We start from the raw sequence: 23,542 nt of genomic DNA on the forward strand, positions 1-23,542 counted from the left end.
GCGCTATATAAATAATGTATACATGGCTGTTAGCGCTATATAAATAATGTATACATGGCTGTTAGCGCTGTATAAATAATGTATACATGGCTGTTAGCGCTATATAAATAATGTATACATGGCTGTTAGCGCAGTATAAATAATATATACATGGCTGTTAGCGCTATATAAATAATGTATACATGGCTGTTAGCGCTATATAAATAATATATACATGGCTGTTAGCGCTATATAAATAATATATACATGGCTGTTAGCGCTATATAAATAATGTATACATGGCTGTTAGCGCTATATAAATAATGTATACATGGCTGTTAGCGCTGTATAAATAATGTATACATGGCTGTTAGCGCTATATAAATAATGTATACATGGCTGTTAGCGCTATATAAATAATGTATACATGGCTGTTAGCGCTATAAAAATAATGTATACATGGCTGTTAGCGCTGTATAAATAATGTATACATGGCTGTTAGCGCTATATAAATAATGTATACATGGCTGTTAGCGCTATATAAATAATATATACATGGCTGTTAGCGCTATATAAATAATGTATACATGGCTGTTAGCGCTATATAAATAATGTATACATGGCTGTTAGCGCTATATAAATAATGTATACATGGCTGTTAGCGCTATATAAATAATGTATACATGGCTGTTAGCGCTGTATAAATAATGTATACATGGCTGTTAGCTCTATATAAATAATGTATACATGGCTGTTAGCGCTGTATAAATAATGTATACATGGCTGTTAGCGCTATATAAATAATGTATACATGGCTGTTAGCGCTATATAAATAATGTATACATGGCTGTTAGCGCTATATAAATAATGTATACATGGCTGTTAGCGCAGTATAAATAATGTATACATGGCTGTTAGCGCTATATAAATAATGTATACATGGCTGTTAGCGCTATATAAATAATGTATACATGGCTGTTAGCGCTATATAAATAATGTATACATGGCTGTTAGCGCTATATAAATAATGTATACATGGCTGTTAGCGCTGTATAAATAATGTATACATGGCTGTTAGCGCTATATAAATAATGTATACATGGCTGTTAGCGCTATATAAATAATGTATACATGGCTGTTAGCGCTATATAAATAATGTATACATGGCTGTTAGCGCTATATAAATAATGTATACATGGCTGTTAGCGCTATATAAATAATGTATACATGGCTGTTAGCGCAGTATAAATAATGTATACATGGCTGTTAGCGCTATATAAATAATGTATACATGGCTGTTAGCGCTATATAAATAATGTATACATGGCTGTTAGCGCTATATAAATAATGTATACATGGCTGTTAGCGCTATATAAATAATGTATACATGGCTGTTAGCGCTATATAAATAATGTATACATGGCTGTTAGCGCTATATAAATAATGTATACATGGCTGTTAGCGCTATATAAATAATGTATACATGGCTGTTAGCGCTATATAAATAATGTATACATGGCTGTTAGCGCTATATAAATAATGTATACATGGCTGTTAGCGCTATATAAATAATGTATACATGGCTGTTAGCGCTATATAAATAATGTATACATGGCTGTTAGCGCTATATAAATAATGTATACATGGCTGTTAGCGCTATATAAATAATGTATACATGGCTGTTAGCGCTATATAAATAATGTATACATGGCTGTTAGCGCTATATAAATAATGTATACATGGCTGTTAGCGCTATATAAATAATGTATACATGGCTGTTAGCGCTATATAAATAATGTATACATGGCTGTTAGCGCTATATAAATAATGTATACATGGCTGTTAGCGCTATATAAATAATGTATACATGGCTGTTAGCGCTATATAAATAATGTATACATGGCTGTTAGCGCAGTATAAATAATGTATACATGGCTGTTAGCGCTATATAAATAATGTATACATGGCTGTTAGCGCTATATAAATAATGTATACATGGCTGTTAGCGCTATATAAATAATGTATACATGGCTGTTAGCGCTATATAAATAATGTATACATGGCTGTTAGCGCTATATAAATAATGTATACATGGCTGTTAGCGCTATATAAATAATGTATACATGGCTGTTAGCGCTATATAAATAATGTATACATGGCTGTTAGCGCTATATAAATAATGTATACATGGCTGTTAGCGCTATATAAATAATGTATACATGGCTGTTAGCGCAGTATAAATAATGTATACATGGCTGTTAGCGCTGTATAAATAATGTATACATGGCTGTTAGCGCTATATAAATAATGTATACATGGCTGTTAGCGCTATATAAATAATGTATACATGGCTGTTAGCGCAGTATAAATAATGTATACATGGCTGTTAGCGCTATATAAATAATGTATACATGGCTGTTAGCGCAGTATAAATAATGTATACATGGCTGTTAGCGCTATATAAATAATGTATACATGGCTGTTAGCGCTGTATAAATAATGTATACATGGCTGTTAGCGCAGTATAAATAATGTATACATGGCTGTTAGCGCTGTATAAATAATGTATACATGGCTGTTAGCGCTATATAAATAATGTATACATGGCTGTTAGCGCTATATAAATAATGTATACATGGCTGTTAGCGCAGTATAAATAATGTATACATGGCTGTTAGCGCTATATAAATAATGTATACATGGCTGTTAGCGCTATATAAATAATGTATACATGGCTGTTAGCGCTATATAAATAATGTATACATGGCTGTTAGCGCTGTATAAATAATGTATACATGGCTGTTAGCGCTATATAAATAATATATACATGGCTGTTAGCGCTATATAAATAATGTATACATGGCTGTTAGCGCTATATAAATAATGTATACATGGCTGTTAGCGCTGTATAAATAATGTATACATGGCTGTTAGCGCTATATAAATAATGTATACATGGCTGTTAGCGATATATAAATAATGTATACATGGCTGTTAGCGCTATATAAATAATGTATACATGGCTGTTAGCGCTGTATAAATAATGTATACATGGCTGTTAGCGCTGTATAAATAATATATACATGGCTGTTAGCGCTATATAAATAATGTATACATGGCTGTTAGCGCTGTATAAATAATGTATACATGGCTGTTAGCGCTGTATAAATAATGTATACATGGCTGTTAGCGCTATATAAATAATGTATACATGGCTGTTAGCGCTATATAAATAATGTATACATGGCTGTTAGCGCTATATAAATAATGTATACATGGCTGTTAGTGCTATATAAATAATGTATACATGGCTGTTAGCGCTATATAAATAATGTATACATGGCTGTTAGCGCTATATAAATAATGTATACATGGCTGTTAGCGCTATATAAATAATGTATACATGGCTGTTAGCGCTATATAAATAATGTATACATAGCTGTTAGCGCTATATAAATAATGTATACATGGCTGTTAGCGCTATATAAATAATGTATACATGGCTGTTAGCGCTGTATAAATAATGTATACATGGCTGTTAGCGCTATATAAATAATGTATACATGGCTGTTAGCGCTGTATAAATAATGTATACATGGCTGTTAGCGCTATATAAATAATGTATACATGGCTGTTAGCGCTATATAAATAATGTATACATGGCTGTTAGCGCTATATAAATAATGTATACATGGCTGTTAGCGCTATATAAATAATGTATACATGGCTGTTAGCGCTATATAAATAATGTATACATGGCTGTTAGCGCAGTATAAATAATGTATACATGGCTGTTAGCGCAGTATAAATAATGTATACATGGCTGTTAGCGCTATATAAATAATGTATACATGGCTGTTAGCGCTATATAAATAATGTATACATGGCTGTTAGCGCTATATAAATAATGTATACATGGCTGTTAGCGCTGTATAAATAATGTATACATGGCTGTTAGCGCTATATAAATAATGTATACATGGCTGTTAGCGCAGTATAAATAATATATACATGGCTGTTAGCGCTATATAAATAATGTATACATGGCTGTTAGCGCTATATAAATAATGTATACATGGCTGTTAGCGCAGTATAAATAATGTATACATGGCTGTTAGCGCTATATAAATAATGTATACATGGCTGTTAGCGCTATATAAATAATGTATACATGGCTGTTAGCGCTATATAAATAATGTATACATGGCTGTTAGCGCTATATAAATAATGTATACATGGCTGTTAGCGCTATATAAATAATGTATACATGGCTGTTAGCGCTATATAAATAATGTATACATGGCTGTTAGCGCAGTATAAATAATGTATACATGGCTGTTAGCGCTATATAAATAATGTATACATGGCTGTTAGCGCTATATAAATAATGTATACATGGCTGTTAGCGCTATATAAATAATGTATACATGGCTGTTAGCGCAGTATAAATAATGTATACATGGCTGTTAGCGCTATATAAATAATGTATACATGGCTGTTAGCGCTATATAAATAATGTATACATGGCTGTTAGCGCTATATAAATAATGTATACATGGCTGTTAGCGCAGTATAAATAATGTATACATGGCTGTTAGCGCTATATAAATAATGTATACATGGCTGTTAGCGCTATATAAATAATGTATACATGGCTGTTAGCGCTATATAAATAATGTATACATGGCTGTTAGCGCTATATAAATAATGTATACATGGCTGTTAGCGCAGTATAAATAATGTATACATGGCTGTTAGCGCTGTATAAATAATGTATACATGGCTGTTAGCGCTATATAAATAATGTATACATGGCTGTTAGCGCTATATAAATAATGTATACATGGCTGTTAGCGCAGTATAAATAATGTATACATGGCTGTTAGCGCTATATAAATAATGTATACATGGCTGTTAGCGCAGTATAAATAATGTATACATGGCTGTTAGCGCTGTATAAATAATGTATACATGGCTGTTAGCGCTGTATAAATAATGTATACATGGCTGTTAGCGCTATATAAATAATGTATACATGGCTGTTAGCGCTGTATAAATAATATATACATGGCTGTTAGCGCTATATAAATAATGTATACATGGCTGTTAGCGCTATATAAATAATGTATACATGGCTGTTAGCGCTATATAAATAATGTATACATGGCTGTTAGCGCTATATAAATAATGTATACATGGCTGTTAGCGCTATATAAATAATGTATACATGGCTGTTAGCGCTATATAAATAATGTATACATGGCTGTTAGCGCTATATAAATAATCTATTTATTATTACACAGCCTGGATGTGGTATAATGGTGCTGTATTATCACTATGTATAAATGTGTGATTTATGTATATGTTGCATTAAATATATTGTTATTGTTCTTCTGGCTGTAACAGTATCCAGCATTCACAGGTTCACTTCCAGTTATTAACATCCAGTAATCTGACTCCTGTCCTCGCTTTACATAATACGTTCCCTTTAAATCATTACAGTTACCCCCCTCCACCACACTGCCATCTGATTGGTCACCTGAGAGGCGTGTCACTGAGTACACACTGGGAAACTTTGCAGCTGCTCTTGTTGTGATTAGTCGGTGTGTGTTAGCATGTCACCAATGGGATTGGTCAGTGTGTTTTACTGGCAGGGATCTTATTGGTCAGTGAGCTGCCCTGTTTGTGCTGGGTGTCAATGGTCACTGGGCTGTGATTGGCCAGTTCCTGAGTGCGTTGTGTGTATAAAGTCTCGTCATTGCTGACAGTGCACTCATCACTGGGAATCAGAGCTTAGTACGGACTGCAACAAGATCAACGTGTGTACTTTATTTAGTGTTATCGCAGATTGTGAGAAGTTAATTAGTGTTATCGCAGATTGTGAGAAGTTATTTAGTGTTATCGCAGATTGTGAGAAGTTAATTAGTGTTATCGCAGATTGTGAGAAGTTATTTAGTGTTATCGCAGATTGTGAGAAGTTATTTAGTGTTATCGCAGATTGTGAGAAGTTATTTAGTGTTATCGCAGATTGTGAGAAGTTATTTAGTGTTATCGCAGATTGTGAGAAGTTATTTAGTGTTATCGCAGATTGTGAGAAGTTACTTAGTGTTATCGCAGATTGTGAGAAGTTATTTAGTGTTATCGCAGATTGTGAGAAGTTATTTAGTGTTATCGCAGATTGTGAGAAGTTATTTAGTGTTATCGCAGATTGTGAGAAGTTATTTAGTGTTATCGCAGATTGTGAGAAGTTAATTAGTGTTATCGCAGATTGTGAGAAGTTAATTAGTGTTATCGCAGATTGTGAGAAGTTAATTAGTGTTATCGCAGATTGTGAGAAGTTATTTAGTGTTATCGCAGATTGTGAGAAGTTATTTAGTGTTATCGCAGATTGTGAGAAGTTAATTAGTGTTATCGCAGATTGTGAGAAGTTACTTAGTGTTATCGCAGATTGTGAGAAGTTAATTAGTGTTATCGCAGATTGTGAGAAGTTAATTAGTGTTATCGCAGATTGTGAGAAGTTAATTAGTGTTATCGCAGATTGTGAGAAGTTATTTAGTGTTATCGCAGATTGTGAGAAGTTACTTAGTGTTATCGCAGATTGTGAGAAGTTAATTAGTGTTATCGCAGATTGTGAGAAGTTAATTAGTGTTATCGCAGATTGTGAGAAGTTACTTAGTGTTATCGCAGATTGTGAGAAGTTATTTAGTGTTATCGCAGATTGTGAGAAGTTATTTAGTGTTATCGCAGATTGTGAGAAGTTAATTAGTGTTATCGCAGATTGTGAGAAGTTATTTAGTGTTATCGCAGATTGTGAGAAGTTAATTAGTGTTATCGCAGATTGTGAGAAGTTATTTAGTGTTATCGCAGATTGTGAGAAGTTATTTAGTGTTATCGCAGATTGTGAGAAGTTAATTAGTGTTATCGCAGATTGTGAGAAGTTACTTAGTGTTATCGCAGATTGTGAGAAGTTAATTAGTGTTATCGCAGATTGTGAGAAGTTATTTAGTGTTATCGCAGATTGTGAGAAGTTACTTAGTGTTATCGCAGATTGTGAGAAGTTATTTAGTGTTATCGCAGATTGTGAGAAGTTATTTAGTGTTATCGCAGATTGTGAGAAGTTATTTAGTGTTATCGCAGATTGTGAGAAGTTATTTAGTGTTATCGCAGATTGTGAGAAGTTATTTAGTGTTATCGCAGATTGTGAGAAGTTATTTAGTGTTATCGCAGATTGTGAGAAGTTATTTAGTGTTATCGCAGATTGTGAGAAGTTATTTAGTGTTATCGCAGATTGTGAGAAGTTAATTAGTGTTATCGCAGATTGTGAGAAGTTATTTAGTGTTATCGCAGATTGTGAGAAGTTATTTAGTGTTATCGCAGATTGTGAGAAGTTATTTAGTGTTATCGCAGATTGTGAGAAGTTACTTAGTGTTATCGCAGATTGTGAGAAGTTATTTAGTGTTATCGCAGATTGTGAGAAGTTACTTAGTGTTATCGCAGATTGTGAGAAGTTATTTAGTGTTATCGCAGATTGTGAGAAGTTATTTAGTGTTATCGCAGATTGTGAGAAGTTAATTAGTGTTATCGCAGATTGTGAGAAGTTAATTAGTGTTATCGCAGATTGTGAGAAGTTATTTAGTGTTATCGCAGATTGTGAGAAGTTACTTAGTGTTATCGCAGATTGTGAGAAGTTAATTAGTGTTATCGCAGATTGTGAGAAGTTACTTAGTGTTATCGCAGATTGTGAGAAGTTATTTAGTGTTATCGCAGATTGTGAGAAGTTAATTAGTGTTATCGCAGATTGTGAGAAGTTATTTAGTGTTATCGCAGATTGTGAGAAGTTACTTAGTGTTATCGCAGATTGTGGGAAGTTATTTAGTGTTATCGCAGATTGTGAGAAGTTATTTAGTGTTATCGCAGATTGTGAGAAGTTAATTAGTGTTATCGCAGATTGTGAGAAGTTAATTAGTGTTATCGCAGATTGTGAGAAGTTAATTAGTGTTATCGCAGATTGTGAGAAGTTATTTAGTGTTATCGCAGATTGTGAGAAGTTAATTAGTGTTATCGCAGATTGTGAGAAGTTACTTAGTGTTATCGCAGATTGTGAGAAGTTAATTAGTGTTATCGCAGATTGTGAGAAGTTATTTAGTGTTATCGCAGATTGTGAGAAGTTACTTAGTGTTATCGCAGATTGTGAGAAGTTATTTAGTGTTATCGCAGATTGTGAGAAGTTATTTAGTGTTATCGCAGATTGTGAGAAGTTATTTAGTGTTATCGCAGATTGTGAGAAGTTATTTAGTGTTATCGCAGATTGTGAGAAGTTATTTAGTGTTATCGCAGATTGTGAGAAGTTATTTAGTGTTATCGCAGATTGTGAGAAGTTATTTAGTGTTATCGCAGATTGTGAGAAGTTATTTAGTGTTATCGCAGATTGTGAGAAGTTAATTAGTGTTATCGCAGATTGTGAGAAGTTATTTAGTGTTATCGCAGATTGTGAGAAGTTATTTAGTGTTATCGCAGATTGTGAGAAGTTATTTAGTGTTATCGCAGATTGTGAGAAGTTACTTAGTGTTATCGCAGATTGTGAGAAGTTATTTAGTGTTATCGCAGATTGTGAGAAGTTACTTAGTGTTATCGCAGATTGTGAGAAGTTATTTAGTGTTATCGCAGATTGTGAGAAGTTATTTAGTGTTATCGCAGATTGTGAGAAGTTAATTAGTGTTATCGCAGATTGTGAGAAGTTAATTAGTGTTATCGCAGATTGTGAGAAGTTATTTAGTGTTATCGCAGATTGTGAGAAGTTACTTAGTGTTATCGCAGATTGTGAGAAGTTAATTAGTGTTATCGCAGATTGTGAGAAGTTACTTAGTGTTATCGCAGATTGTGAGAAGTTATTTAGTGTTATCGCAGATTGTGAGAAGTTAATTAGTGTTATCGCAGATTGTGAGAAGTTATTTAGTGTTATCGCAGATTGTGAGAAGTTACTTAGTGTTATCGCAGATTGTGAGAAGTTATTTAGTGTTATCGCAGATTGTGAGAAGTTATTTAGTGTTATCGCAGATTGTGAGAAGTTAATTAGTGTTATCGCAGATTGTGAGAAGTTAATTAGTGTTATCGCAGATTGTGAGAAGTTAATTAGTGTTATCGCAGATTGTGAGAAGTTATTTAGTGTTATCGCAGATTGTGAGAAGTTATTTAGTGTTATCGCAGATTGTGAGAAGTTATTTAGTGTTATCGCAGATTGTGAGAAGTTAATTAGTGTTATCGCAGATTGTGAGAAGTTAATTAGTGTTATCGCAGATTGTGAGAAGTTATTTAGTGTTATCGCAGATTGTGAGAAGTTAATTAGTGTTATCGCAGATTGTGAGAAGTTATTTAGTGTTATCGCAGATTGTGAGAAGTTATTTAGTGTTATCGCAGATTGTGAGAAGTTATTTAGTGTTATCGCAGATTGTGAGAAGTTAATTAGTGTTATCGCAGATTGTGAGAAGTTAATTAGTGTTATCGCAGATTGTGAGAAGTTATTTAGTGTTATCGCAGATTGTGAGAAGTTAATTAGTGTTATCGCAGATTGTGAGAAGTTAATTAGTGTTATCGCAGATTGTGAGAAGTTATTTAGTGTTATCGCAGATTGTGAGAAGTTATTTAGTGTTATCGCAGATTGTGAGAAGTTATTTAGGGTTATCGCAGATTGTGAGAAGTTATTTAGTGTTATCGCAGATTGTGAGAAGTTAATTAGTGTTATCGCAGATTGTGAGAAGTTATTTAGTGTTATCGCAGATTGTGAGAAGTTATTTAGTGTTATCGCAGATTGTGAGAAGTTATTTAGTGTTATCGCAGATTGTGAGAAGTTAATTAGTGTTATCGCAGATTGTGAGAAGTTAATTAGTGTTATCGCAGATTGTGAGAAGTTAATTAGTGTTATCGCAGATTGTGAGAAGTTATTTAGTGTTATCGCAGATTGTGAGAAGTTATTTAGTGTTATCGCAGATTGTGAGAAGTTATTTAGTGTTATCGCAGATTGTGAGAAGTTATTTAGTGTTATCGCAGATTGTGAGAAGTTAATTAGTGTTATCGCAGATTGTGAGAAGTTAATTAGTGTTATCGCAGATTGTGAGAAGTTAATTAGTGTTATCGCAGATTGTGAGAAGTTATTTAGTGTTATCGCAGATTGTGAGAAGTTAATTAGTGTTATCGCAGATTGTGAGAAGTTAATTAGTGTTATCGCAGATTGTGAGAAGTTAATTAGTGTTATCGCAGATTGTGAGAAGTTAATTAGTGTTATCGCAGATTGTGAGAAGTTATTTAGTGTTATCGCAGATTGTGAGAAGTTAATTAGTGTTATCGCAGATTGTGAGAAGTTAATTAGTGTTATCGCAGATTGTGAGAAGTTATTTAGTGTTATCGCAGATTGTGAGAAGTTATTTAGTGTTATCGCAGATTGTGAGAAGTTAATTAGTGTTATCGCAGATTGTGAGAAGTTAATTAGTGTTATCGCAGATTGTGAGAAGTTAATTAGTGTTATCGCAGATTGTGAGAAGTTATTTAGTGTTATCGCAGATTGTGAGAAGTTATTTAGTGTTATCGCAGATTGTGAGAAGTTATTTAGTGTTATCGCAGATTGTGAGAAGTTATTTAGTGTTATCGCAGATTGTGAGAAGTTAATTAGTGTTATCGCAGATTGTGAGAAGTTATTTAGTGTTATCGCAGATTGTGAGAAGTTAATTAGTGTTATCGCAGATTGTGAGAAGTTATTTAGTGTTATCGCAGATTGTGAGAAGTTAATTAGTGTTATCGCAGATTGTGAGAAGTTATTTAGTGTTATCGCAGATTGTGAGAAGTTAATTAGTGTTATCGCAGATTGTGAGAAGTTATTTAGTGTTATCGCAGATTGTGAGAAGTTAATTAGTGTTATCGCAGATTGTGAGAAGTTAATTAGTGTTATCGCAGATTGTGAGAAGTTAATTAGTGTTATCGCAGATTGTGAGAAGTTAATTAGTGTTATCGCAGATTGTGAGAAGTTATTTAGTGTTATCGCAGATTGTGAGAAGTTAATTAGTGTTATCGCAGATTGTGAGAAGTTAATTAGTGTTATCGCAGATTGTGAGAAGTTATTTAGTGTTATCGCAGATTGTGAGAAGTTAATTAGTGTTATCGCAGATTGTGAGAAGTTAATTAGTGTTATCGCAGATTGTGAGAAGTTACTTAGTGTTATCGCAGATTGTGAGAAGTTATTTAGTGTTATCGCAGATTGTGAGAAGTTAATTAGTGTTATCGCAGATTGTGAGAAGTTATTTAGTGTTATCGCAGATTGTGAGAAGTTAATTAGTGTTATCGCAGATTGTGAGAAGTTAATTAGTGTTATCGCAGATTGTGAGAAGTTAATTAGTGTTATCGCAGATTGTGAGAAGTTAATTAGTGTTATCGCAGATTGTGAGAAGTTATTTAGTGTTATCGCAGATTGTGAGAAGTTAATTAGTGTTATCGCAGATTGTGAGAAGTTAATTAGTGTTATCGCAGATTGTGAGAAGTTAATTAGTGTTATCGCAGATTGTGAGAAGTTATTTAGTGTTATCGCAGATTGTGAGAAGTTATTTAGTGTTATCGCAGATTGTGAGAAGTTAATTAGTGTTATCGCAGATTGTGAGAAGTTAATTAGTGTTATCGCAGATTGTGAGAAGTTAATTAGTGTTATCGCAGATTGTGAGAAGTTAATTAGTGTTATCGCAGATTGTGAGAAGTTATTTAGTGTTATCGCAGATTGTGAGAAGTTAATTAGTGTTATCGCAGATTGTGAGAAGTTAATTAGTGTTATCGCAGATTGTGAGAAGTTAATTAGTGTTATTGCAGATTGTGAGAAGTTAATTAGTGTTATCGCAGATTGTGAGAAGTTAATTAGTGTTATCGCAGATTGTGAGAAGTTAATTAGTGTTATCGCAGATTGTGAGAAGTTAATTAGTGTTATCGCAGATTGTGAGAAGTTAATTAGTGTTATCGCAGATTGTGAGAAGTTATTTAGTGTTATCGCAGATTGTGAGAAGTTATTTAGTGTTATCGCAGATTGTGAGAAGTTATTTAGTGTTATCGCAGATTGTGAGAAGTTAATTAGTGTTATCGCAGATTGTGAGAAGTTATTTAGTGTTATCGCAGATTGTGAGAAGTTATTTAGTGTTATCGCAGATTGTGAGAAGTTATTTAGTGTTATCGCAGATTGTGAGAAGTTATTTAGTGTTATCGCAGATTGTGAGAAGTTATTTAGTGTTATCGCAGATTGTGAGAAGTTATTTAGTGTTATCGCAGATTGTGAGAAGTTAATTAGTGTTATCGCAGATTGTGAGAAGTTAATTAGTGTTATCGCAGATTGTGAGAAGTTACTTAGTGTTATCGCAGATTGTGAGAAGTTAATTAGTGTTATCGCAGATTGTGAGAAGTTAATTAGTGTTATCACAGATTGTGAGAAGTTAATTAGTGTTATCGCAGATTGTGAGAAGTTAATTAGTGTTATCGCAGATTGTGAGAAGTTAATTAGTGTTATCGCAGATTGTGAGAAGTTAATTAGTGTTATCGCAGATTGTGAGAAGTTAATTAGTGTTATCGCAGATTGTGAGAAGTTAATTAGTGTTATCGCAGATTGTGAGAAGTTATTTAGTGTTATCGCAGATTGTGAGAAGTTATTTAGTGTTATCGCAGATTGTGAGAAGTTATTTAGTGTTATCGCAGATTGTGAGAAGTTATTTAGTGTTATCGCAGATTGTGAGAAGTTAATTAGTGTTATCGCAGATTGTGAGAAGTTAATTAGTGTTATCGCAGATTGTGAGAAGTTATTTAGTGTTATCGCAGATTGTGAGAAGTTATTTAGTGTTATCGCAGATTGTGAGAAGTTAATTAGTGTTATCGCAGATTGTGAGAAGTTATTTAGTGTTATCGCAGATTGTGAGAAGTTAATTAGTGTTATCGCAGATTGTGAGAAGTTAATTAGTGTTATCGCAGATTGTGAGAAGTTAATTAGTGTTATCGCAGATTGTGAGAAGTTAATTAGTGTTATCGCAGATTGTGAGAAGTTATTTAGTGTTATCGCAGATTGTGAGAAGTTAATTAGTGTTATCGCAGATTGTGAGAAGTTATTTAGTGTTATCGCAGATTGTGAGAAGTTATTTAGTGTTATCGCAGATTGTGAGAAGTTAATTAGTGTTATCGCAGATTGTGAGAAGTTATTTAGGGTTATCGCAGATTGTGAGAAGTTATTTAGTGTTATCGCAGATTGTGAGAAGTTAATTAGTGTTATCGCAGATTGTGAGAAGTTAATTAGTGTTATCGCAGATTGTGAGAAGTTATTTAGTGTTATCGCAGATTGTGAGAAGTTATTTAGTGTTATCGCAGATTGTGAGAAGTTAATTAGTGTTATCGCAGATTGTGAGAAGTTAATTAGTGTTATCGCAGATTGTGAGAAGTTATTTAGTGTTATCGCAGATTGTGAGAAGTTATTTAGTGTTATCGCAGATTGTGAGAAGTTATTTAGTGTTATCGCAGATTGTGAGAAGTTATTTAGTGTTATCGCAGATTGTGAGAAGTTATTTAGTGTTATCGCAGATTGTGAGAAGTTATTTAGTGTTATCGCAGATTGTGAGAAGTTAATTAGTGTTATCGCAGATTGTGAGAAGTTAATTAGTGTTATCGCAGATTGTGAGAAGTTAATTAGTGTTATCGCAGATTGTGAGAAGTTATTTAGTGTTATCGCAGATTGTGAGAAGTTATTTAGTGTTATCGCAGATTGTTAGAAGTTATTTAGTGTTATCGCAGATTGTGAGAAGTTAATTAGTGTTATCGCAGATTGTGAGAAGTTAATTAGTGTTATCGCAGATTGTGAGAAGTTATTTAGTGTTATCGCAGATTGTGAGAAGTTATTTAGTGTTATCGCAGATTGTGAGAAGTTAATTAGTGTTATCGCAGATTGTGAGAAGTTATTTAGTGTTATCGCAGATTGTGAGAAGTTAATTAGTGTTATCGCAGATTGTGAGAAGTTAATTAGTGTTATCGCAGATTGTGAGAAGCTATTTAGTGTTATCGCAGATTGTGAGAAGTTAATTAGTGTTATCGCAGATTGTGAGAAGTTAATTAGTGTTATCGCAGATTGTGAGAAGTTATTTAGTGTTATCGCAGATTGTGAGAAGTTGTGTTATAAGAGGTTGTGAGTACGTGTAATCGGAAGCTGTGAGTAGTGTTTCTGTAGTTGCCCTGGACACTTTATCTGTATTGTAGTGTTTGTTTGCTTCTCTCACATTGTGTATCTGTTTGTGTATAAGTCACAATTCCCAGTGCATTTGTTCTCTGTGTAGTGTCGGTGTAAGATGGTGGACAGTGTGTACCGTACCCGCTCCCTGGGAGTGGCAGCAGAGGGTCTCCCGGATCAGTATGCAGATGGCAAAGCTGCCAGAGTCTGGCATTACTATATTGGGGACAAACGCAGCCGAACAGATGAGTATCGCTGTTGGATCCAGTCACTGCTGCAAAGACACAACTGTCAGACGGTGCTGGACGTGGCATGTGGCACAGGGTGAGCATTAGTACTGTCTGAAAATACCCCTAACACAGAGCTGTATCAGGACTGTCCCATCACACAGGGACAAATTGTAACATTTTATTAGAACTCAGCAGGCTGTCTAATCAGGATGGCTCTCGTGGCAGCATAGCCCTCTAAGTAATGTTGCCCCATGGATAGTGGGGCCCCCTTGGATAATGTGTCCTTCTAGGCAATGTGGTCCACTGGGCAGTGGGGCCCCCTTGGGTAATTTGTCCCTTTTGGCTGTGTGGTCTGTGGGGCAGTGGGGCCCCCTTGGATTATGTGTCCCTCTTGGCAGTGTGGTCCACTGGGTAGTGAGCCCCACTTGGGTAATGTGTCCCACTTGGGTAATGTGTCCCACTTGGGTAATGTGTCCCTCTTGGCAATGTGGTCCGCTGGGCAGTGAGACTCCATTGGGTAATGTTTCCCTCTTGGCAGTGTAGTCTGTGGGGCTGTGGGGCCCCCTTGGTTATTCTGTCCCTATTGGCAGTGGGGCCCCCTTGGGTAATGTGTCCGTCTTGGCAATGGGGCCCCCTTTGGTAATGTGTCCCTATTGGCAGTGGGGCCCCCTTGGATGATGTGTTCCTCTTGGCTGTGTGGTCCATGGGGAAGTGGGGTCCCCTTGGATAGTGTGTCCTTCTAGGCAATGTAGTCCATTGGGCAGTGGGGCCCATTTGGGTAATGTGTCCCTCTTGGCAGTTTGGTCCGCTGGGCAGTGGGACCCCCTTGGATAATGTGTCCTTCTAGGCAATGTGGTCCACTGGGCCATGAGGCCCTCTTGGTTAATGTGTCCCTCTTGGCAATGTAGTCCGCTGGGCAGTGGGGCCCCCTTGGGTTATTTGTCCATCTTGGCAGTGTGGTCCACTGGGCAGTGGGGCCCACTTGGGTAATGTGTCCCTCTTGGCAGTGTGGTCCACTGGGCAGTGGGGCCCGCTTGGGTAATGTGTCCCTTTTGGCAGTGGGGCCCCCTTGGCTGATGTGTCCCTCTTGGCAGTGTGGTCTGCTGGGCAGTGCAGCCTCCTTGGGTAATGTGTCCATCTTGGCAGTGTGGTTCGCTGGGGAGTGCGGTCCCTTGGGTAATGTGGTCCTGAAAGCTGTCATCTTTTGATGGATGTAGCTGAACTAATTATGTGATATAATAATAGGATGATGTTATAATATGTTTGATTGCCGCACTTTGATTACCCAATACTATACAACTTTGTCCAATAATATGAAATTATGATATAATAAAATGCTAATATGATATAATAGTAAGCTAATATGGAATACTAATATGATAGTAATATGATATAATAAAATAATATGATAATGGGATATGCTGATTTCGCATTAGCGCTACACTCTTATTACCCAATACAACACAGCTCATCCTGTATAATAATATGAAAATATGATATAAGAATATTATGTAATAATATGTTTTGAATGCAACACTCTGATTACCAAACTGTACACAGCGCAGCCTGTCCAATAATATGATTGATTTATGTTATTATTTATATAGCGCCGTCAAATTCTGCAGCGCTTTACAATGGGTGGACGAACGGACATGTAGTTGTAACCAGACAAGTTGGACACACAGGAACAGAGGGGTTGAGGGCCATGCTCAATGAGCTTACATGCTAGAGGGAGTGGGGTAAAGTGACGCAAAAGGTAAGGATAGTATTAGACTAGTGACAGTTGCAAGAGAGGAATCAGTTGGGAGCTATTAACAGTTTAATTGATATGCTTTTATGAAGTAGTGGATTTTTAATGATGGAGACTGGGTGAGCATTATTATTTATAAAGCGCCAACAAATTCCACAGCGCTGTTCAATGGGTGGGCACGTATTTATAACCACAAGAAACAATTCACCCCCCACTCAGGTTCTGTTCAGTGATCCGACTATATGCCTGACACACACACCGCAATCTGCAGAAGTCAAAGCTCAACAACAATGAACACAGGCGACACTCCAAGGTCTGTGATGCTTTTCTTTATTGGAGGGTATTGATGAGAATTACCCTCCAATAAAGAAAACCATCACAGACCTTGGAGTGTCGCCTGTGTCCCTTGTTGTTATGCGTTTATAACCAGACGACACACAGGAACAGAGGGGTTGAGGTCCCTACTTAATGAGCTTACATGCTAGAGGGAGTAAGGTATAGTGACACAAAAGGTAAGGGTAGGGAAGAAAAGTAGATTGCTAGAATAGTATTAGTGTTTTGTCTTGATGACATGTATGTACGTAGTGTGGAATTGTGATGGAGCATACTAACATAGAACTATCCCAATTACCACCCAAATAATGACAGACAACGTAGTATGGATGAAGCATGCCACAGCATTTATTATAACATATGATAAATACTGTATAACACATCCATAATTTATTTTAATATTCTTCTTTACTTGATATAAACGTCAAACATAAATAACCATAACTTAACAAATAAGTTAATATATAGTGTCATACAGTATAACCCAACCGTCTTTGACAATATACTGACCATGAGCCTATGCACCACTTCTTCTCACCTCCCCTCTCGGCATAAATTCCTTTTCCTTCCAATGCTTACCATCAGCCGACCTGATCCTCGCTCGGTGGGCACGTCCAAACAGGTAACCTAAGGTTAACCTTTTAGAGCAGGGGAGGTTGAGACCTGAAACTTGACCACCTTATTCCACATATTAACCTAACCACCTCAAACGTAATTGGCAATGGCATACCCCCGGCCACAACCCCGTTGTTTTACGCCTAAAATCAGCGGGGGGGCCCCACCAAAACCACTCAAGGCCTGTTCCACCGCTTCCTGCAGGGCGAGATTAAAGAGGTCAAGCGCGACCTCCGTCAAGTGTACCCTGCCCCCCAGAAATAGATTGTCAGCGTCCCGCTCAAAGACCCTATGGTGAACTGGAATTCCCAGAGCACCCAAAACAAATCTAGAAACCCTCCTTTTCAGTTTTACGGGCTATAACCTCGGACTAAACCAAGCGTACATCCGGGAATAAAACTAGGATGCATGCCATGTCCCGCTTAAGAGCAGACACCAAATCCCATATGGGCACTGAACCCAGGTCATTCCCCCACAGATGGATGACAAGGACACTCGGGATCCCAGGGAGGTGGGACAGCTGAACCAAGTCGGGGATGAACCGCACCCTCCTCATGCCTCTGGTGCCAAACCACCGAACCTCCGATTCAGAAGGCGTAAGACCCAACCGCTCACCTCAACGCCAGACCACTGCACATTTCCTGGCCCAATAGACATAAGAGTGTCCCATGATCCATATTCTGGAGGGAACCGGACCTGCGCAGAGAAATCAACTTAGGTGACCGGCAGGAAATAGGACATATAACGGCCCGACTCCCACCTCCCGATTCTCTGAACCACCTGCGCCATCATACCAAGCATAGAAGCCTCTGTAGCAGCCCCTATACTGTATGAATGCCCCCCGAACTCCCTGTTATTAATTCCAAGGAATTCAAGCCCCAAGCGGAACACCCTAATGAATTGGAAGTGGGAGAGAAAACTGCCGTCCTCGTGAACTAAAAGGGAGGGGGGTTGAGAAGCCAGGCAGAAGGAACAATACTCACTGAAGGAAAAAAAAATGGGACTGTGACGAATTGCACTTCGCCACTGGGTTTTGGAGAGGCCTGCTTGCCCGCCTCTTGCCCTGTGACTATGGCCCCTGGGATGGATAGCCTTTTTAAAAACTCTATTTGGGCTTATTGGATTTTAAGACCCTGTTTCTTGCCCTTTAAATTCTATCGGAAAGGATTTGCAATTTCGAAGTGCCGAAGTAGTCGAAGTGGCCGCCATTCGACATACGAACACATGGCGGCAGCCATTTTAATTCAGTCAAACGCATTCAGCTGTGTTTGGTCATCTACTTCATAGAACTCGCAACGTTACGGACACCGCTGAACCGGGAATCGAAGTGCGTTCGACAATTCGAACGCCACTTTAACTTTGGCCCCCGTTCATGCATTCGAACGGAACTTAGTAATGGAAATAGACCGTCCGCACAGCCTAATTCTCTGGAACTGTTTTGGGCATGAAAATGTGCGTGCGGTCGGTCAACTGTGATTTCCACAAAACTTTTGAACTCCTGCTCTGGTATGGGTGATTTTTGGATATGTTGTTCGCCCAGATCAGGGCTATCCAGGGATGTAGGGGATATGTGGTGTTTTCTGTGTTTTGGGTAAAAATTTATATTTTCTGCCTGTGGATAATTAAGTTATTCCATTAGCTAGCTTAATTATGTCACAGGGAGAGGGGAGGGCTCGCTGACTGTATGTAGGCGTGTTACTGTGTTAATTATTGTTCCCATTGGTTTGTGTCCCTTTTGTCCCTGTGTTTCATCAATGTCCAGGGGGTGTGCCTCTGGCCTGAAAATGTGTATAAAAGAAATGCCTTTGTGCTCATTAAACAGATCTTCTTACCCTCAACTCGCAGCCTCGTCTCGTGTTGTAGGGAACAGCTATAACTGCTATATCATTGCTAGCTCTTGTAAGAGCTCTCTTCAGCTATACAGCTATACTCTCCTGGAGGAGAGGTCCTTCCCACACCTATATCCTCCTGGAGGAGAGGTCCTTTCCACAGCTATACCCTCCTGGAGGAGAGGTCCTTCCCACTCGGTCCTGGGTCCAGAGGTTGGACCAGGGTGGGAAGGAGAAGGCGAGACCCCAACCAAGCTACGGCGGTTCGTGGAGTCTGCGGTGGCTATGGTGTCCGGTGTGGTGCTGATGGTCCTTGGTAAGTGCTAGGAGCATCGATTGGCGGATGGTCCGTCACAGGGACCAATGCCGTAACCCGGCACCGCACCTAAGCAGACCCACTTACCCTTCCCAAAGACATTTTTCAAGCAGCGAATCCTCAAGGAAATATGGTCCGCTCTGCATGTAACATCATCAAAAAAGCACCCCCCCTACTACTAGGGCACACCAGCTCCCGATCCGCATGTCCCTGAAGAATGCCAGGGAAAACACCAGCCGAAATAGACGGGCCTCAAAGACAGAGTGGCAAACCTTGGGTAACGACTCTCACAAACTAGCCAAAAGCGCGCCTGAGGCAGGACGCCTTGAGCCCCGAGAGGACACACCCGCCTCAAGCCCTTTAGGGCCTAGCAAACCATGAAAACCTTGGTAGCATCTTCCCATCCCTACAACTTGAACAGGAAGCTGAGCCCTGCAAATCATGAAGAAATTGTGGAGGGGAATAAACCAGCAGACTCCCAAGACCCTAAGAGAGGTAATAAATCCTGTAGGCGAGCGGACGAATCTGGAAAACCCCCCAGGGAAGCTCCTACTCGTCCCATTCACTCCACACCTTACTTTAGTGGGCCCATGTGACCGCTGAGACTGACCCACGAACCATCAGTCTGCCAGACCAAGCGACCACATCTCCACTGGGCATGGGACACCGTCCAATTCAGCCTGCAGAGCCACCTCCCAAAATACATCCCACTGCGGTCGAGAGAGAGCATCAACCATTACATTGGGAACCCCCAGGATATGCTAAGCCCTACAAGATACATTAAGACACAAACAGCGCAGAACCAAGCGCCTGCAGCAAGCGTACCACCGGGGGAGAGGATGCGGTCAACTGATTGGTCGCCTGCACCCCCTCCAGATTGTCGCAATGGAAAACTACCTGCCTGTCCACACCTTTAATTCCACCAGAATGGGGAAGAGCTCTAGGAAAGCCAGATTTTGCGTGAGCCCTGCCGCCTGCCAACCCACTGGCCACGAGGCAGTGCACCATTGAGAGCCCAAAATGGCCCCAAAGCCTGCTGCATTGGTAAGCAGGTGGAAGTCAGCATTAGAGACCTCCGGGGCTGCCAATACGTTCTACCGTTATGGGAGGCCAAGAAGGAATCCCAGACCGCTAGAGTATGCCGCAACGGCCGAATAAAGTGCTGAGGGCGGGTGACCCCCGGCGTCGCCACCGCCAGCCGCCTGTTAAAGATTCGCCCCATGGGCAAAATCCGGCAGGCGTAGTTCAGCTAACCTAGGAGAGACTGCAGGCAGTGCAGCTGAATCTTACGTCACCCCAAGGCCAGCACCACCTCCTGCCTGAGGTCTTGAACCTTATTCAGGGGCAACCGACAATCCCCAGCCATAGAATCAATCTCGATGCCCAGGAAACTAAGGCACATAACCAGACCTACAGTCTTGTCATGGGCCAATGATACCAAAACGCTGAAACACGTCCCCAAGAACCTGCAGCAGCAGTGCGGAGACGTGCGACTCTGCCGGCCCCACACACAGGAAGTCATCCAGACAGCGCTACGGAATTTGTTGGCGCTATATAAATAATAAAATAATAATAATAATAATAATAGTGCAAAAGTTAGTTGACCCACGCTTCCCTTCGCACCACCAACTCCAGGAAAGTGTTAAAGCCCTCAAAATAAAAAACAGGACAGGGAGCAACCCATAGGGAGGCACATATCCACATAAAACTGACAGTCAAAAGTACAACCCAGGAGATGATGACAATCCGGGTGCACCGGTAGCAGCCCCCAGGGCCTGGAGCCCGGACCATGCGGACCGCCGCATCAAAGGGCACGTAAAAAACCCGGCAAAGTTCGGCAGAAATATCATCATTTACTGAACCCCCTGGAGGGTACGACCAATAATGAATCAGGCAATATTTACCCTGCTCCTTCTTGGGCACCAAGAAACCCGCAGATTGGGCATAGGGAGAAGCTTAACAAGGATACTTCCTTGTTTTTTTTTGGTTTTTTTTGACAATCTTTATTTTAATTATTTTCAGTTTCGGGTATTACATATATGTGAAAGAACAGGAAAAAAGCGCATAACATTATTCGAGGAACTGTGTTGCAGTGATACACATTGTACGTCAGCATACAAATATCAATTTTTCAGGGCAGTTGAGACACTAGTGAGAGACCTTCAACATTGAGACACGCCAAGTTATCGTCAGACGGCATAAAAGTAATTATATAATGGGCCAGTGCATTAGTGTAGACATGTACAAAAGCCCCTCTGTCAAGTCACAGCAAGGTTGTCTAGTATCGTGTTGACCTTCGCGTGGCATATCTATTGCTGCCTTTCATTCTTATATTACTCCGTATTGCTATTGTCTCTGGCGTACTGTATGAACAGATAAATAACTGCGGGTGCAAATCAATTCTAATGTGTAAGATTTGTTGTGGTCAACCCATTTGGTTTGCATCGGGTCGTTTGCGGACTGTGTACCTATTATCGCAGACTCCCGTACGATCTTATGTCGTACAGGGCATGGCTTCATTGAAATATGGTAAGGATGTACGTGCAGTGGCCTGTCTTTACTAACCGAGAGTGGCAAGAAAGGAGCACGTACCTAAATAGCCCTCAAGAGTGAAGTCGCTTCTCTTGATCGTATCAGGCTAGTTCCCAGCCTGGACCTATCAGTTGGGGTTCGTGTCATAGGTTCCACAAGCGTGCGCTGGTCTGCTTGACCTGTGTCACTGAGGATGTCCTGCAGCATGTGTTCGGGGTCCTTATTATATGTCTGTGTAATTTTCCTGGGCAGTGTGTGCGTGTGGTACTAGTTGCAATTGGCTGTAGTCTTGTGGCTACCGTGGTCTCGCGTGTTATGCTAGGTCATGTTGCTAAGATATTGTGTGTCTCCAAGTTATCACCTGGACTGGTATCTAAGTCAATGGCTGCGTATTTTGTATAGTCGTGGTTATCCTCGTCTAAACGTTGTTCCCTCCCAGGTCCCTTCCCCCCACCTGCGTCTCACAATAGCCTGTTGTGGTTGTGTGCAAGCTTGGCTGGTGTAGGTCTAGGCTCCCTGGGAGGATAACAGTTGTTTTCTGTCAAGATTCGTTCTCTGGTAGTCTCGGTGCTCTCACTGTCTAGGTCTGGGCCCGAGTGTCTGAAGCGGCATTTGTTTCTTCCTACTCGCCCCGCAATCTAGTGAAGTGTCGGGCACGTCCCTGTAACTTGTGTTCCTGATGTCGGGGTGTGTTTTTGCGTTTAGACTAGGTACCCGTGTTGGGGTAGCATGGGTTTGTTTCTGTCACATAAAGTCCGTGATTTCCGGCACCCTAGTTTCTAACCAGGCATCTTAGGGGCTTGGGTTGTTACGTTCCTATCTCAAAGGTCTGCCGTCTCGTCCCCTGAGTAGTCTAGGGTTGTCGACTGTCTTGTGCGGTGGGTTAGAGGGGTGTGGGGTTAGGAGCAGAGCCTCCGGCGGACGCGGCACCCCCCTCCTGTGCTCTGGCTCGTGCAATCCTCTTGGCCATGAAGTCCATCCACGGGAACCAGGTCAGGGCGCATTTTTCTGACCGACTTTGTAGGGATGCCGTCATCATTTCCATGTTGTATATGTGCTCCACCCTGTCAACCCATTGTTGGAAGGTGGGTACCGTTGTGCTTTTCCAGTGTGTTGGTATAAGTGTTTTCGCGGCCGTGAGCAGGTGAATGGTCAGTCCCTTCTTGTATTTCGTTAGTGGCTCCTGCGTGTGGTTAAGCAGCATCGGCAGGGGCTGAAATGGGAGATCCGCACCAGTAATTTCTCTAATCGTTTGGTGTATCAACCGCCAGTATGGCGTGATAAGCGGGCATGTCCACCATATGTGGAGCCCCGTGCCCGTCTCAGTGCCGCACCTCCAACATTCACCTGGTATTGATTCGTGTATATGTCGAAGTACGTCTGGGGTCCTGTACCAGTACGTCAAAATTTTATAATTGCACTCCTGGTATTTGGAGCTAATGGTCCCCCTATGCGTCAGCTGGAAGATTTTGTCCCATTCGGAATCTGTGAGCACTGTTCCCGTCTCCTTTTCCCACCGCCCAGTGAAGCCCACCGGTTTACTATCTCCATTGTGTTGGAGTATGGCGTACAGTGTTGATACACCATGTGTGAGGTGCCGTCTCTCTGTGCATAGTTGTTCTAGAGGGAGCACAGCTCGGTGTATGTGGTCTTTACCGGCTAAGGTGTTGTAATAGGTTCTCAGCGTATGGTAGTGGTACTCATCTAGTCGTGTCGGTCTAGCGTCCGGTA

At 39.5% G+C, this 23,542-nt stretch overlaps 1 protein-coding gene across 1 annotated transcript in view; it reads left to right on the top strand.

The window, feature by feature from the left end:
* Positions 1-14,126: 14,126 nt before the first annotated feature.
* The window catches only part of GNMT (glycine N-methyltransferase), a 137,021-nt gene continuing 127,605 nt past the window's right edge, over positions 14,127-23,542 (top strand). The window contains exon 1 of the mRNA XM_063444214.1: positions 14,127-14,530. Coding sequence (XP_063300284.1) covers positions 14,325-14,530 — 206 coding nt within the window. The 5' untranslated portion in view covers positions 14,127-14,324. The remainder of the gene's footprint in view (positions 14,531-23,542) is intronic.

The sequence above is a fragment of the Pelobates fuscus genome, chromosome 2, assembly GCF_036172605.1.
Source record: "Pelobates fuscus isolate aPelFus1 chromosome 2, aPelFus1.pri, whole genome shotgun sequence".
Classification (NCBI taxonomy): Eukaryota; Metazoa; Chordata; class Amphibia; order Anura; family Pelobatidae; genus Pelobates; species Pelobates fuscus.